Genomic DNA, 17188 nt, shown 5'->3' with positions numbered 1-17188 from the left:
GGAGCAGGCTGAATCACATGCACCCAAGAATTTTATATCTCTTCTAACAGTTGTCTCAATTATATACTACATATTATTTTCGTGGTCCACATCAATGTGAAGGAACTTAAGGTGGCATCTCCTGGCCCGCCGTCAATTACATCTCGACCGTACGATGAATCCATAACCTAAACTCTCAGGATCCCATATCAATCACTTGCGGAAACTTCATATCTTACATTATTTTTTCAATTTTCTTTTATTATATAAAATTGTGCTATAATTACGTGGGTCTCGGAGGTTTGGATTCCTTACCTATATCAACCTCAGAGAAGAGCCAACATAATGATTATAGATGTTAATTGAGCATGTGAGTGGGGTGGGAAAGAAATCGATCATGATATTATATCAGACGGTGGATATAAGTGGACCCAGATAATTAAGACAAGGTGCATGGTACAGATTAAATGTACTTTTATAAATTCACGGTCAAATATGTGACTTAAAAATAAGCCATGGATAAGAGACTTAACTCCTTTATTGTCCAGTTAAAAGCTCTCAGTCATTGTCATGTAGTAGCTGTACAGAGAGTACACACAGACTGGAACCGCATGATCTGTCTGTAAATTTAAAAGATTGATGGATATGATTCTACCTATTTAAAGAATTTCAAACTTTGTTGGATGGGTTTTTTAAAATTCATTAGGAAAAACTAAATTAATATTTTAATCAGAATAATTCCAATTTTAATAATAAGCGGAACCAGAAAGACAGATAATAATATAATCAAAAATAAAATCCATGTCGGCACATACTTATCAAGAAAAAGAGATGATCACATGCTTGTTGGGGTCTTCTGTAAATGAACTTGTTTATTATTTCTCTCCCTAATCTAAAATAATGCAATTGCAAATTGCAAGAAAGTAAAACCCAAAAACACCTGGAGAGAGAGAGAGTGACACGGAAGCACGCGTTGCCGGTTCGGGGAGGTGCAGCCGTATGGGACGGTGGGTCCAAAGGGGTGTGCTGAAAAGGCTGAGCCACGGGCTCTTGTTGTTGTTTGGTCCCACGCACCTTTGAAAACGAAAATTAAAATTAAATGATCTGCAACAACAAAGGAAGTATCGGATTCAATTTCTAAGTTTCTCACCACTTGTTTAGTTTGTAATATTGTATTTGATAACGATAGGTTGATAGGGGGGAATCCTTTTTTTATTTCTGCCACCATCGCATTAGCCATAGCTAGCAATAGCATGCATGTTTGTGTCCATTGCATTCAGTCTTTGAGCAACTCAAAGAAGCATGAAAATTTGAGTCCTCGTGCATGCAATTTCTAATTAATATATGAAGAGAAACGCTTTTTGTAGATGATAAAGGGAGCATTTTCTTACATGGGCAGGCATTCACATTGTAAGAAGATTAAAATGTTTTCAATTTACAAAGGAATCTTAATAATACGAACGGGTACGGCCTTTCCTTCCATTTATTTAAAAAAAAAAACAAAAAACAAAAAAACAATGTGCATGCTTCATTCCATTGCTCGTGATGTGGGATTTCGATGTACACAACGGTATATATAAGTCCGTAATGCAGTAAATTGTAATATTACAATAATGTTTTTGGGTGGCGCATTAATATCTCTTATCAATTAGTCCCACGGTATTAAATAAATATTGTTTCTCGATTTAAATATCTAATGCAAGAAACACATATTTCAATCACACATTATTCATAATGAATTTAATGTTAAATTTTTCAATTGTCCCACCAATGAGCTGTGCTTCAACATTAATTATCCAATAGTTTTTCGGATGTTGATTTGTTTTAGGAACATTTTAATTATACAATAGTTGAGAAAACAGTCTAATCAGAATTAAGAGCTACCTCTCGATAATAGAAATGAAGGTTCATGATGAACATATTAATTATTCGCCAAACGCGGCTAAGCGATGTATTATTTTTTTAATAATCTTTTTCAGCGAATTGAAAAGATCAAGAATCACGACTGTCTGTCTACGAATTAATTATAGGTTCCTTTCAGGTTCACGAACCCAATCATAAATTAATATAAACTCTTGCTCTTAGGTGTATAGTAATAATGATGACCTAATGTGTGGAATCAAGAATCTAAGTAATTTTATTAACAATATAATATAATGTTTTGTAAGAAGAAAACGAAACCCATCCACCCATAGTGGAGAAACACGTGGCACCACTTGTTGGCGGGACAACGACCACATCTTTGGAAGATCATGTGTCGTTTAATGAACCGTCAAGTACCATACTTGTCAATTGGATCTGATTTTGTTCTCGTGTTATAGATTGTGTGAATTATAATCATATGGATGGCGCAAATGGTGCTGATTTGATTTGATCTGATCTGATGAGCTTTCTAATTTTAATTAACAAATGATTATTACTTTAGTGAGAGCATTAATGATTGGGAATTTTTTATTTTGGAGAGAATATTCAGAAATGCCGTGGGATTTAGAAAAGTTAGTTGGAAAAACGACAGATATAACATCAAATAATTTAGAATATTTAGAAAGAGAAAAATGATTAAGGATTTTACTGATTTTAATTCAATTGTTGTGTTGTCAACAATAAATGTGATTACATGTTAGAATACAACTTAAAATGCATTGGCCACACAAATGTCATCAATTTTACCAATAAATTACACATCAATAAAGGTTGACGCAAAACTCAATCTTATAAACTTTCTCTCGTGATCTTAAAGTGATAATTCTCAATTGGTCAACTCACAATTGGAGAGACAGGATTCATTCTTGGACAGATGAAACACATTACAAACTGATTAATTATGAACTGTTACATCGAAGTTATAAGAAAAAAATTGTGATATTGGATTGTAAGTGTAGTATTGTCCATTAAAAATTGTCTAACGTCTAAAATAAATTTTAAGTAAAAAACAATATTATACATCTCAAAACAATGAAACATGCATTCTAGATTTTAAATATAGTTATGTCTCATACTATGTCACATATCATATAAAATCAATTCAATTATTTTTAGAAATGATTTTTATTTATATTTAATTCAATTAAGCTCATTATTGTTTGATTGAAGATCTAAATAGTTTCAAACCTTATAGTTTTTAATGTTTGTGAAAAGAAAAGAAAAAATCAACTTTATTTCTCAAGTTCTTCTTTCTGGTCGGGGAAGATGAAAGACCCCAAATCATTCACCTAACAAAGCAAAAACATAAATTCTGCAAATGGTCCACAATAAAAAAATCCAGAGGTGACCCCATTGGAGAAGTTGTAAATTATACTTTTTTTATCAATGTTTTCAATAAACATCATGAGGTGATTGCGTCACAAAATTAAAGCCTCGTACGTATCTTCTATAAACCTTTATTAATTCAAGGAAAAGAAAACTACAAAAATCCAAAGGTGCGGGTGCCCCAATTCTTAAATTATCATTTATCATCTTTCTCTCATTATAATTCAAGGACCCCCCCACTCTACCCTTTGAAAATCATACTTGCTCTAACCAACCCACCATTTTTTTTTTTTTCTTATCTGATTATACAAATACTATACTACAGTATTTATCTATTAATTTTTAGGAATAATATTACACATACATTATTTTCATACAACATTTCTCATACAATATTATGTGATAAGATATGATTGAGTGAAAGTTTAATTTTAACTTTAAATTAGCCAATCATATCTTGTCATATAATGTTATATAGGAAATATTGTATAAAAATGATGTATATGTAATATTACTCTAATTTTTAGATTGTTTAATTTAGTTTAAAGCTATTTTCTTCTTTAATTTTAGTTTTATTTATTTCGATCAAACAAGAAACAAATTGGGTCTAGTTAAGCTTTAATTTAATATGATTCAAATATTTTATCTGTATCAATCAACCAAGATCGTGTTAATTTATACATATGATTATATTATCAGTTAAATCGTGTTGTATGGATTTAAGTAATTCATATTCTCCCATTGACATGATGACCCTGACCTGAGTGGGGGACAAAGTTCGTCCTTTTCCAGGAATAATTCTAACTCGACAAAAACTAATTCAAATGTCAGTACAATTAGAGAGTTGATGATGTCCAATACTTAACAAGTGACTCGGATAAATTAATAACAATTAATTTCATCAAAATTTAACTACAATCAGTCAATCACAGATAGGTTTTCGGCCCAATACCCTCTTTCTCCGAATGACTAGACAGGCCCAAAAGAAAGCTCAAAAAGTCCAGTCCACTGCCTCAAAATATAAAATGTTTTTGTTTAGTAGTACATTTTCTGAAGTTTTAAGTTGTATTTATCGAATTAATTTTACTCGGTCAATACTTGAATTGATTTGTTTTCCTTAATGCAAGATGATTTAAAGGTGTATTTATAAATATATGTGGTAATACTGAAATATATTTTAGTTGAGTTACTCAACGCCCCCATAGCCCCCACTAACATGTGTTAGAGAATAATTTTATACAATAAATGTCATATAATTTCTTGCAAAATCAAGTATGTATAACCACCTCTGGGTGGTTGGGTGATTCAATAGAAACTCTTAGGTATATTACTAAAGAGGTCTTGAGTTCGAGTCTCTCCTTGGTTGTTAATAGGGGTAATCACTGGAGCTCTTATCCGGTCGGTAGTTTCAGGGTCTCGATAAATTAGTTGATGTGCACGTAAGCTAGTCCAGACACTCTCAATCATTAAAAAAAAAAAATAATAAGTAGTTTCAGGGTCTCGAGGAATTAGTTGAGATGCACGTAAATTGGTTCTAACACTATTGTCATTTAAAAAAAAAAAAAAAAAAAAAAAAGACTCAAGTGCAGGTATCTATAGCATTATTTATCTTAGATTAGATAATTTTTAATTGATACAATTTAATCATAACCTAATCATACCATGACAAAACCTTTTTAATCAAAGTTTTGCCTTTGCGTGCATCAATTGTCATTTGTCAATTTTAGAGAATAGCTTTGATTGTGTTGTTGCTTCTTGCGCTTCTTTACTTGGAGTTGGCAACTTCCTTTGTGTTATATTTTGGGCAAACGACAGAGTCCCACCCAAGGTTAAGCGAAAGACTAGTTCTCACCCCTGATTTCATAAATTCCAGTTTTTCACCCTTAAACTTAAATTAACAAAAAAATATTTAATAAAACGGTGAAAGGGTAAAATAGTCATTGAACCCACACCATTCCAAACCACACCATAGCCTTGCCTTCCCTCCCCTCTCCTTCCCTCCCTCCCTCCTTTCTCTCCCATATCCAGTTAAACACCTAACATCACCCTACTACTACCGCCTTTTCTTTTTCTTCTTCTCCTCTTTTCCTCCTCTCCTTCTTCTCTTCCTCCTACTTTCTTTCTTCTTCCCTCTTTTCACTTCTTGGAATAGGCTCCTCGGCATCTAGATTTGACCGCCTTAAGGCCATCACGCTGTGGCTAGATTTGGCCATAGCGTGATGGCCTTACGGCGGCCAAAATCCAACAACCTCCACCTACTACTGGGATACTCCATCGCTAACCTTTGCCCTTCCAACCATTTTGCTTCACCAAAGCCGAGCATTTCCGCGACTACCTTCATTGTAGCTGAGTTTTGAAAAATTGTTGATTGTTGGATTTTTGTGGGAGATTGAAACATATTTTGATTTCTTGTTGATTTGTTAGGGTGTTTGACTGTTTTTGCTGCATATTATTGGTTTTTTTTAGGTTGATTGATGGATTGAAGTTGATATTTTGAAGTTTTCTGCGACTGCCTCCCAATTGTTCGAGAAAAGTCCAAGGGATTTGCTTTTGCTTTTTGAGGTGGCTGGTGAGGGAGCAGGGCTACGACGCGATTGGGTTTCACTGATGTAGCTAGCTGGTGCGATTGGATAAGAGTGGTGGTGCGACGTTGGGTGATAATGGTGACTGTGGTTGAGTTTTGGGTGGGTTTGTGGTGGTGGTTGGATGGTGGCGAAAGGTGGTGGTGGTTGGGTGGTTGTGAGATCAAAAGTCAAGGGTAGTATAGTAATAGCATACTCTCAACTGTTTCAGAAGTCAAAATTCATTAACAGTGTTAATTTAAGGGTGGAATTTGAAATTTATGAAACCAAGAGTGGGAACTTTAGATTTCGCTTAACCTTGGGTGGGAACCTCTTGTTTACTCATTATATTTTATTTGATCCGTGTCTAACTTTGACACTTTCCCACTTATCAATCAAATTTTGCACTGCTCTAGTTCATGATGTCTCACCCAATTTGATCTTTATATATCAAATAAATCATAAATTTACTACGTTAGTATTATCATGACATGTGAATATTGAAGAGTACATATGACATAATTTCATTGATTTAATTATACTATTCAACTTGGCTGGGACTGTTTGGACTGAGAGAAAGAAGGCATTTGATAAAACTCATAAAATTTACTAAGATCTTATATTATAATTCATTTTTCCTTGGAGGCCGGCTAGAGAGATCCACGAGTTCTATTTTAATTTTAGAAAGAAACAAGCAATCAAATTTCTTTAGGTTCCATCTGTGTGAGACAAGAACGTGCAGCTAACAAAGGGCTAAGTCAAGCTGTAAGCATGATTGGGGAAAGAGACAACATTTAAACAAACATTGAAAATAAAATTGAAGATTACGTACCCAAGTAGCTTTATATTCCAATCATATTCCATCCTGGGTTGTCTATGCCCCATCACTATGTATCCAATATCTAAAACAAACTCTCCACCTTAAGAAAAATAAATTTATATTATTTTTAAGAGTATGTTACTTATCTCAAATAATTTTTTAGTTTTTATTTCAAGTATGTATGGTTGTTATATTGATATGTAAATATTGTATTAATATAATAAAATTAGTGTTTCAAATTAAGTTATTGTAACATGACCTATATGTATATATACATATCAATAGCATTAAAGAATATATATTAACAAAATGTCTTTCTTAACATTAATGTTTGAGTAAAAACCCTTTGGAATTGGACATAGGTTTATTTATCAGTGTTGAATTGAAATAAAGAAAAATGTAAAATTAAAATGAATTGAAGCATTTTAAGAAAGTTAATTCATTTAAAAAAAAGCTTTGAAATAAAAGAAAACAATTCCTAGCTAGTAATAATTTATGGTCTTCAATAAAATACCCTTTGATTATTTTTTAATTTACTATCTTATCATTTTTTTTAATTAAACTTAACGGATAAGTACTAACTAAAACCAAAAGTGAATAATTGTTAGGGATATCCTTAGGCCTTAGCTAGTAATAATTTATGGTCTTCCAGAATTGTAAAAGTGACGTGGATAAGACAACCTAACTTTTCTCCTTGTCGTTAATTAGATGTGTGTATAATATTTAATGATACGTCCAAAATTTCTCTGATTCTCTCTATTTTAATTTGGAAAGGCTTTGTAATTGGACAATAATTTCAACAGTTTTTAAAATTTCCATGTGCTCACCATTGCTCTCTGTCAACTGTCAACCCATGCCTAACATTTCCAACTGTTATATTTGATGTTACTTTGATAATTGGAATTATCATATTATTCATTACAATTTTGTATATCTCACAAATATTATGTTAAATATAACTTTATCTTATCTTTAAAATGTCTTAAATGGGTTCCATTCATAATTGTTTTTCCTTGTGGTTTGCTATATCAACTACTTTGATGGAATATTTTTTTATGTGTAGTCATTATTCCAATCAAATAGTCTAATGATATAATAGAGTGAATAATGTATCGAAGAATTAAAAAATTAAGGATCTTGAATTTAAATTATTGCAAGAACAACGGGTGGCCATCAATACCAAAAAAAACAAAAGCCTAAGCCTAGACTCATTTATGAAGACTGACTCTAAATAGCCTTGATCGGACTTGTGTTTTTGCCTTTTTTAAGAGCAATACTATATTTATCAAGTTTATATAAATCAAATGATGTAACACCAATGCAAGCCGTCAATAATTGATATTAATTTATCATGTTACATATTTCATAGTCCAAATGAGGATCAATTATCGGTGTCGTATCACTCAGGACTTTCATAATTTTAACCCAAACACAATCGTGTTCCCTTTTAAGGAAAAAAAAATCAATTTCCTCATTTATTTTTATTTAATTTAAGCTTATTCTGCTTAAAATTAATTAATTGAAACCTTAGATATTTTTTTTTTAAACAAAAAAAAAAAAAAAAAAAAGATTTCCAAGGGAGTGGTAATAAGTATTAAAATCATGTTGTTTAGTATAAAATTCGCAGTAGGATTTTCTTTTCTAATACTGAAAATGGAGTAATTATATAATAGTATTTAGAATTTGCATGAAATCGAGTCTTTAATTCTCCTCCCAGCCCCCGAGAGGAAATTGTATTCAGTGTGCTTTATATCTGTGTTTGACTGGTGCATTCATAATTATAAATTAATGATGTTTTGTCCAGATTGTAATCCAGAAATTTATCATAAATGAATCAAATGAGATCTCCTATTCCTATAACTAATTCCATTAATTAAGCCCACAGGGTCATCTAAGCTTAACGTGCATGCTACTTTCCACTTCAATTAGCATTCTCTCTCTATTGATTGTTTACTTGGACCACGTTTTTGAGTTTTCAATCTTCAAATGTAATTTAATTATAGCTCAAAAACATTGAGACAATTGGAGAGCACTTATGAGAATGAGACGAAGGCGGCCATCATTTCCACGTCTCTTTCAAGCACACCACTTTTCTATTATAAAAATATTACTCCATTTACATTCCAGGCACACCACCATTACCACTGCTTATATATTCCTTCTACTCAACCCTCCATACATAATTACCCTTAATTTCTATCCCCATTTTTTTCTTATTCAGCGTGTGCCTCAAATGGCTCGATTCAATTTCAGTGTTATTCTGATTCTGTCATTTTCTCTGTATTTGTTCCTATATCCCAGTACAGTCTCTGCAGAACTCAAACGCAACTATTATGCTGATATCTGCCCGGATGTAGAAAGCATCGTTAGAAAAACGGTTGAGAAGAAATTCAAAGAAACATTTGTTACAGTTCCTGCCACTCTCCGTCTCTTCTTCCATGATTGCTTCGTCGAGGTATAAACATTTATTAGCAACTGCATTAAATTATTTTGGTAGGATTACTCTGAATCTTCTATCTCTATCCATAAATGATTACAGGGTTGTGATGCGTCAGTTATAGTTCAATCAACTGGAAGCAACAAAGCTGAGAAGGATCACCCTGATAACTTATCCCTAGCTGGAGATGGATTCGACACCGTAATCAGAGCCAAACAGGCAATTGATGAAGTTTCCAGTTGCAAAAACAAGGTCTCCTGTGCTGATATCCTCGCCATGGCCACTCGAGATGTCGTTGCCCTGGTATCTATGGCTTATACATATCAATTAGCATTAAAATGGTGTTTTCTTTTTTCAACATACATGAACATGGTGTTACTTTGTGATGATGATGATGCAGTCCGGTGGACCTTCATATGCGGTTGAGTTAGGAAGATTAGATGGTCTAAGTTCAACTGCGTCGAGCGTAGATGGGAAGTTACCGCAGCCAACTTTCAATTTGAGGCAGCTCAATTCAATGTTTGCCGCTAACGGACTCGACCAATCAGACATGATTGCTCTCTCTGGTACATTTCCCATACCAAAACACCATCCAACCAATACTTGACAGGATTCCTTTCTGGTGGATCATTAAAGAAAGGATTTTTGTTTTAAGTAATTGACTTAATTCAAATTTACTAGGCTGCATGCACATGCAGGATCCAAGATGAGTGGTTAATTATAATTTTAACAATGAGGATTTGCTTATTATTATTTTTTTGTTGGCAGCTGCACACACCGTTGGATTCGCTCACTGCGCCAAGTTTTCAGACAGGATATACAATTACAGCCGTAAAAATCCTGTTGATCCTACGATCAACAAGACATATGTGCCGGAGCTAAAGCAATTGTGCCCACAAGATGTGGACCCTCGGATCGCCATCAACATGGACCCCAACACACCCAACACCTTTGATAATGTATACTTCAAGAATCTTCAACAGCACAAGGGTCTTTTCACGTCAGATCAGGTCCTCTATACGGACACCAGGTCAAGGCCCACTGTAAATGCGTGGGCCAGTGACTCCGACTCCTTTAATAAGGCTTTTATTGCTGCTATGACCAAGATGGGTCGGGTCGGTGTGAAGTTGGGAAACAACGGAAATATCCGTCATGATTGTAGTGTGCTCAATTAGGAAAATACATTTTATTTAAGCCTAGCTAAAGCTATTTCTGTTCTTTTGTTTTGTTGTAGTAGGTGCTCAATTTTTAGCTTTAAAGAAACGGATTAATTTGTAATAAAATCTGAGCATATGAAATAAAACGACATGACAACCTGCTTCTATTCATCTTGTTTAAGTGTCGTTTTCGTATATTGCTTATCTATTTTATTGTATTTTCTAGATCATATGAACAAACGAGCATCTAAATCTAAGAAACGATTATTTATGTCAACATCAAAATGATGGCATGGCAACCTAATCCACACATAATAAATGAGTTTGAGAGTTAAAATTCTTTTTCATTGAATGGGATTGGAGACGAGTTTGAGAGTTAAAATTCTTTTTCATTGAATGGGATTGGAGATGAGTTTGAGAGTTAATTTTTTTTTTTTTTCATCCAATCACCCAAAAGGCCCCATTTTTTTCACAAATGTAAAGACAGACTGAATAGAACAAAGAGTAAACGACTTTTTTCCACCCAAGGTTTGCCTTAATGACAATTTTCCACCTAAAAAATTTTAAAATACCACATTTCTACCCAAAGTTTATATTTCGTTAATACCTAAAATACATTTCACTTTCTTAATCAGTGTTCAGCTAGTTATCAGGAGTCAAGATGAGAGGAATTTTATAGAGTGGAGGCCGGTGGATTGAATAGTGATGACCGATTGAATATTCGCCTCCGAAATCAACTGATATCAGCTAAGAACAAGAAACCTTAGCTTTACGATAGTTGACAATTGACGAAGAATCAAATGTCAGAGTGAGAGGGGTTCTGTAGAGAAGAGACCAGAGGTTTAAATGGTGGTGACAAAGAAAAATTTTGCTGTCGGAATCAGTTTTGAGTAGTAACGAAATATAAACTTTGGGTGAAAAAAGTGGTATTTTAAAACTTTTTGGGTGGAAAAATGTATTTAAGGTAAACCTTTGGGTGGGAAAAAGTCGTTTACTCTAGAACAAACTACAAAGCAAAGCAACCAAAACATTAATACTAGTCCTCACCCAGAGCAGCCAAATTATTTTCATGACATATGGCATTTGAATACGTGATTGTCACTCTGTAAGTAGTAACTTATAAATTTTTTATCAAAGTGCTAACAAATTAAGCATTATATTGGCTGTATGCCTTTATTGTCGTGATTATACTTTGAACCTGTAAGTTAAAACGAAAATTGCTTACAATCACATAAATGAAGATGAAAGGATAACAGATACATACATACAAGATAACAAAAGGGTTTTGACTTTCGAGACTAAAATATGCTTACCAGTTGGCTAAAGTTATGATGTGAAACAGATGATTGAAAGCAAAATCTCGAGACTACATGTCTTTTGAATAAACCCGGCACGTCACAGTCTATCATTATCTTCTATGATCAGGACTTAGAAACACTGCATACAATAAACATGTATGTTTCAGAATAAGTTATGGTTAATAGGACATTTAGAGGAATCTTTGTAAGTTTGCCATCTGCTTTCAAAAGATCACTTCTGCATGATTCAGCAAGAAGGCTAGCTAAGAGGCTGATACCAGTGAGGTCTGAGACATCGTTAATCAAAGAAAAAAATGAACAAACTTTAAACTGAATAAATACTTTGAGCAATATAAAAACAATCCACACCCTTGATTTTCATGATTTCTCTCTCTCTCTCTCTTTCTATTTTTCCGTTTTTTCTTTGTTTTTTTTCTTCTGAATAATGTCACTTTGAAACCCTCTTTGTATGAGTCTTTATAAAAATAACATTTTTCAAATACTTTTTCACCGCGCACAAACTATGGACATCACCATAATATTTTGCAATGGCGATTAATCAGAAGAAAAACATATGAACATGCTGCTGGAACTTTAAGTTCAAGATTTGTAGATCTTGTAATGCATACTATGGTATCAGATGCAGTAGAAGGGGTATATAAATGGTGCAATACATAATGTTCCTTTATTCAGGATTACAACTGGTTTGCAACGTACTCTATCAATCAAATGCTCTCTATTAATTCAAATGTACAGTCCGCCAACAATTTTACATCAAGGACATTCATTTTTTATTTATTAAATTCTCAATAGAGATGAAAGCGGAAGTTAATAAGGAGATAGAGGAAGTGATCGTGACATACTGTAGTCAATCTAGCAAAAGACCATCAGCCATTATTCAACAGGAGCGGTAGAATCTAAGAAGACTAACCACAAATCTTTACCTCTGTCTCTTCCAGTTATTCATTAAATATAAAAACAGGACTAAAGCCTGTTGTTCTAAAATGGAACATCCCTGTTCGCAGTATGAAGACATAAAAGACGATTTTGCTGCATCAAAACAGAGCATTCACAGTAGCCTTGAAATCACAAAAACTACTTAATTTGCAGTTTCAGGATACCTAATCATAAACTAGATTAATAATATATTAAAACTGAGCAATTTCAACTGAGTTTATAAATGCAGATTATGAATATATCATAATTAATGCTTCACAGCCTCCCTACAAGACTTACAACTAAGTTGTCCTAAGAATAAAGAACGACAAAAGCTAAATTGAGCATATGGCTTGTCTTTAAGACAATGAAATTTGTTCAGAAAAGTTGCTGTGTGAAGAAAAAGAAAATGACCCAGCACTGCTGGCACCACATAAGTAAAGAGGAGGCATATGAAATACATTCAGTCAGACAGCCTCCAGGAACCCTAAAAGCAACCACTATTAGAGATCCCTGAAAATATTCAATTTGATGATTCTCAAGCTAGACCTAGTGTCGATATTAGGCCATACAAGCATCACAGCGAAGCATATTTATCTGTATACTCTATTCACAAAAAAGTGCCTTTTTCTCATTGAAGCTAAGTCCACCTCAATCTTCTTAATATTTGGAATTGGTCTATTTTGCTTTCTGCATTGAATCATGGTCACATCATATATGTAGCTGATTAAGAAATTTAACCATTTACATAGACAACCAATTATGTTATCAATCTAGAAGATTGAAGTCATCAAGGCAAATTCCAAACTACAAGTGAATTAGGTCAAGGCAACAAATTCCAACTTAATTCTAGATTAAGGAATGCATGAGCTGCCTAACACAAGAAGTTTGATGGGAAACTGAATTTCACCATCCATGGGCACAAACCATAAAGAAATAGATTCCGGGAAACCATGTCACTTGGCATCCCAAGGTACCAGCCATTCATTAATGATTTCAAATTCTGACCATTATCCAAGAATAATGCACCCTCACATGTTACAATTATCAAATGCAGGCCTGAGGTGTTCCTAGGCACTCGGCTCAATCAGAACTGAGGGCTGCAGCCTCTTTTACTATCAAGTCAAGGGACATTGAACAGGCTAACACTTTCTGGGAACTCACGACTAGCCTCAAGGCAAACTTAGTAGAGTATATTATTTTATAATCTATATCAATCCTTTAACCGTTAATTTGTATATCCACTTTGTTTCTCACTCTCCTTTTTCCTTTCTCCCTCCTTTCTTGTTCCATTTTAGTTCACATTGTTTGGTAGCATTCAAATCTTCTTTTTTTTTTTAGTCTTAAATATTTGTAATAACTAAGAATTAAAAATTTGGAAATACCCAACATTATTTGATTTATATATTTTACACGAACATTGGATATGTTATATGCATATCTAGCTTACTGGTACCTTCCTCAGGCAGATAACTTCTTGCAGCACCTTGCACTTAGTTTCCAGGTAACCTGCATCTTCAAAAACACCCATGCAGTGAAAAAGAAAATAGAATATTATACATTTACATTTGATTTAAAGTATTAACAACGCAGAGAAAGCAAGAGATAAGAAACTAAAGTAGATTAATGAGGTCTTGAGTATAACAGCAGTTGTGTGACACTAGTGTCAGGTGGTAGTAAGTAATACTATAATAAATTGTGACAGAAAATGAAGTGCAAGTTAAATAGTAAAATACAAAGTGAACTACATTTTTGTAACAATACACCAAGTAAACAACACATGCACCTAAGTTTTAAAGACTTATGCCTCAAGTATATAAATACAAAGTCCGCCAAGCAGTCAAAGTTTTAGGCAAACTTGAAGAAAAGGACAATTCAGTGCTTATAATGATAATAACCCACTTTAGAATATGGACGCTGCCTTCAAATACATGGGACAAAATATTAAATTTATGGTCATCTACACTCTGAAATCCATTGCGATAAGAAAGCCGAACACTGCCATCCTCGAGATACACACACAGCATTTATGTAAGGTTAATCAACAGTATGTTAAAAAGAAAAGTTTATCAGAGCAAGGAACTCAACGACTGTAAGCCTCAAAACTTTAAGAAAGAGATTTATAAAGGAAATGTTTATCAGTGAACAAATACACTATGGATATCAAAATAGCCACTGACCTACTTTTGGTAATTACATTACTACAGGAGTCAAATATTTAAAACTTAAATAAGTCATCCAGTCCAACCCCAGAAACAATCAGCATTATGTCCTATATACAATCTACTCAAGTGGATCCAAAACTTAGGAAGCCTTTATACTCGTGTACTTCAGCAGTCAAGATCAATGTTAGCATATACTTCATAACTGCAATAACTCAAAATCAACTTGTATATTTGTGAATCTTCAATCTTCTTGTTGCATACAAGTAAACCTCCTCAAGGTGTGTTGGCCAATTTACCCCAAGAATTTGGGGATTTAACCCCATTGCAATTTGAAAGTCTGACAAGGATGCAGAAGTGGATGCACTCAAATTCTGTGTACATCTCACTGGCAATGTTTCATTTAATCGGAGTATAGAAGATCCATGCCCTTGGTCTATATGTTTGTGGCTGGACCGTGAACCAGCTTGTTCCAAACAAGGCTTTATTAATCTTTTCAAGTAAACATCAAGGCCATTGTTCAACAAATTGACACAATCTACTGAGACATTTAATCCCTCCTTCTCCAACTTTTGTTCCAACCTCTTCTTTAAAGAACTAGTATCAGGTAGCTGACAGCCTTTTTCACAAATCTCAGTGTAATAATCACAACCCAATCTACTTTGTGGTACTTTCTGTGTCTTATTGTTGTTTCTGGGGATGCCAAGAGGAGCTCTAACAGGGCTCCTACTATAAATGCTTGGACTGGCAGCATCCTGTTCAACCTCTTCCCCTTCTTCCACAGAGGCTGGGGGTCTGCTACCCAAAGAAAGCAACTCAGTGGCACTCTGCTGTTCTTGAATATTTGGGACTGAATCTTCACATACAATACTATGGCAATTTCCATCCTTAAACTTGGGATCATGAAGATTTGGTGTCTTTCCCTTTAGAGGGGATTGAGGAGAATCTTTCCCAACTTTCTGGAGACATTTTCTTTGATACCCATTAGCCAATTTGTCACTGAAAGAGCCATCAGTTTTTGTCACTTTCGATGGGGCAGTCTTTGCAACACATGCATTTTTGAGCATTGATACGATAAGAAGTTTATGAAGACGCATATTTTGTATCCCTATTGTACCAATGCAGAGTCTATCGAACTCAGATTTGTCCATCTTACCATTTAAAAATCTTGTGAGGAAATCAAAATATGTCGTTGATTTTGTACGTCCGAGCTTCCTTTCAATATGAGATTTAATCTCTAAAGTGTTAACTCGAGCAAAATGCCGAACAGCTGGCATTTCAGTTTCCAGTTTCCTCACTGTCATCAAAATAAAAAAATATCATATAATTACAGAAAATCCCCAATCATATAATGCATTTAACTTCTGAACTCCGTCAATATGGCAAAAAAATATTTCACTTCTCAATTCAACCAAAAACGCCAATGTAATACGTATCCATTGACAAGTGACCGCCAGTCAACAGTGGTTACTATTGTGAAATCAGTTATTGAATTCTATAAAAAAATAAAACCCAGATAAAAATTGATCTGAATACTTCATTCTTACTTCGTATCACACGTTAACAAACCAATTATCAATAATCGACAAAATCACAGTCAATACCCAACTTCAATTACACAAAAAAACAAAACAGAACAAACAAAAATTCTATAAAAGTAAAGATCCCCAAACTTTGAAGCATAAATGAGTTCTAAATAAAACCCTTTCGAGAATTAACGGGTAAACAAAACCGAACAAAGTAATCCGACATTGAATCTAGTAAAGCCTGTAACTTCACAAATTAAAGAAAGAAAAGAAAACGAACCTGAATTAGTTTAGCTGAGAGTGGAATGGGATCGAAATTGACTTGATTCAAAGGGATTGCTGAATGCTGATAGATTAGGGCTGATAAAGAGAAGGGGGGTTTTAGAAGCTTCGTCGAGTCATTACCCATTAGAGTCAAAGGGCACGTGCGTTTTATGACATGTGGCCGCCGCTAAGAGGAGGAATTTAGTAAAGTTATTGGTGCTTGTGTTTCCAAAATCCAATCATCGTCAGAGTTTTCGCATACAAAGTCATACACTTTAGCTTAACGCAACACAAACATACTCACACTTGTATTAATCACACGTGACACGCCACCAAACCACCACACTTATGAATTTTCTTTGGGTCAAAAGTCAAACTACAGGACATCGGTGTCACGCACTCTCACTTCACATTTTTATTTCTGTAATAATATTTTAATACAAAGTTATGGTGTGAAAATGTATTACAAGGTTATTAGTATTTTTTTTAGTTTTTATTTGTGGTCATTAGAGTGTTCAAGCTAGCTTATATGTAATTCAACTAATCTTTAAAAATTAGTGTTAATAAAAGGAAAATCTTGATTTTATGCAAGAATGAAAGTTGTTTGAAATATAATATAAAATTTGAATTCATTTATCCTAGGATTTATATGTTACTTCATTTATACGGACATAAATTATTCTCCAATGAGTTGGTCAAGTAATGATGCCAATTTATTTCAAATTAATTTAATACGACGTATCAATAGGATAGTAAAAAAAGGAAATAATGCTCAAAAAGTGTATAGTATAGATATTGC

At 33.7% G+C, this 17188-nt stretch overlaps 2 protein-coding genes across 2 annotated transcripts; one reads left to right on the top strand and one right to left on the bottom strand.

The window, feature by feature from the left end:
- The first annotated feature begins 8726 nt into the window (after window positions 1-8726).
- LOC116137526 (peroxidase 51-like) lies at window positions 8727-10374 on the top strand. Its single transcript, XM_031423228.1, has 4 exons — window positions 8727-9064; window positions 9149-9349; window positions 9447-9612; window positions 9815-10374. Exons 1-4 carry the CDS (start codon window positions 8843-8845, stop codon window positions 10219-10221), a joined length of 996 nt encoding a protein of 331 aa, XP_031279088.1. The 5' UTR covers window positions 8727-8842; the 3' UTR covers window positions 10222-10374.
- Window positions 10375-14543: 4169 nt separating this feature from the next.
- Window positions 14544-16581, bottom strand: LOC116137516. The gene is made up of 2 exons (XM_031423218.1): window positions 16406-16581; window positions 14544-15896 (listed from the first exon to the last, which is right to left on the bottom strand). Exon 2 carries the CDS (start codon window positions 15874-15876, stop codon window positions 14821-14823), a length of 1056 nt encoding a protein of 351 aa, XP_031279078.1. The 5' UTR covers window positions 15877-15896; window positions 16406-16581; the 3' UTR covers window positions 14544-14820.
- Between the last annotated feature and the right edge of the window lie 607 nt (window positions 16582-17188).

This window comes from Pistacia vera, unplaced genomic scaffold (genome assembly GCF_008641045.1).
Source record: "Pistacia vera cultivar Batoury unplaced genomic scaffold, PisVer_v2 Contig329, whole genome shotgun sequence".
NCBI classification, from domain to species: domain Eukaryota; kingdom Viridiplantae; phylum Streptophyta; class Magnoliopsida; order Sapindales; family Anacardiaceae; genus Pistacia; species Pistacia vera.
This window is presented reverse-complemented; position numbering and strand designations above follow the sequence as displayed.

What these genes read in the sequence shown, in the direction of transcription:
- LOC116137526 (XM_031423228.1), top strand. Translation starts at nt 8,843, where the DNA reads ATGGCTCGATTCAATTTCAGTGTTATTCTGATTCTGTCATTTTCTCTG. An exon ending in TCCATGATTGCTTCGTCGAG is followed by an intron (nt 9,065 to 9,148) that starts GTATAAACATTT and finishes AAATGATTACAG; the next exon opens with GGTTGTGATGCGTCAGTTAT. An exon ending in CTCGAGATGTCGTTGCCCTG is followed by an intron (nt 9,350 to 9,446) that starts GTATCTATGGCT and finishes ATGATGATGCAG; the next exon opens with TCCGGTGGACCTTCATATGC.
- LOC116137516 (XM_031423218.1), bottom strand. Translation starts at nt 15,876, where the DNA reads ATGCCAGCTGTTCGGCATTTTGCTCGAGTTAACACTTTAGAGATTAAA.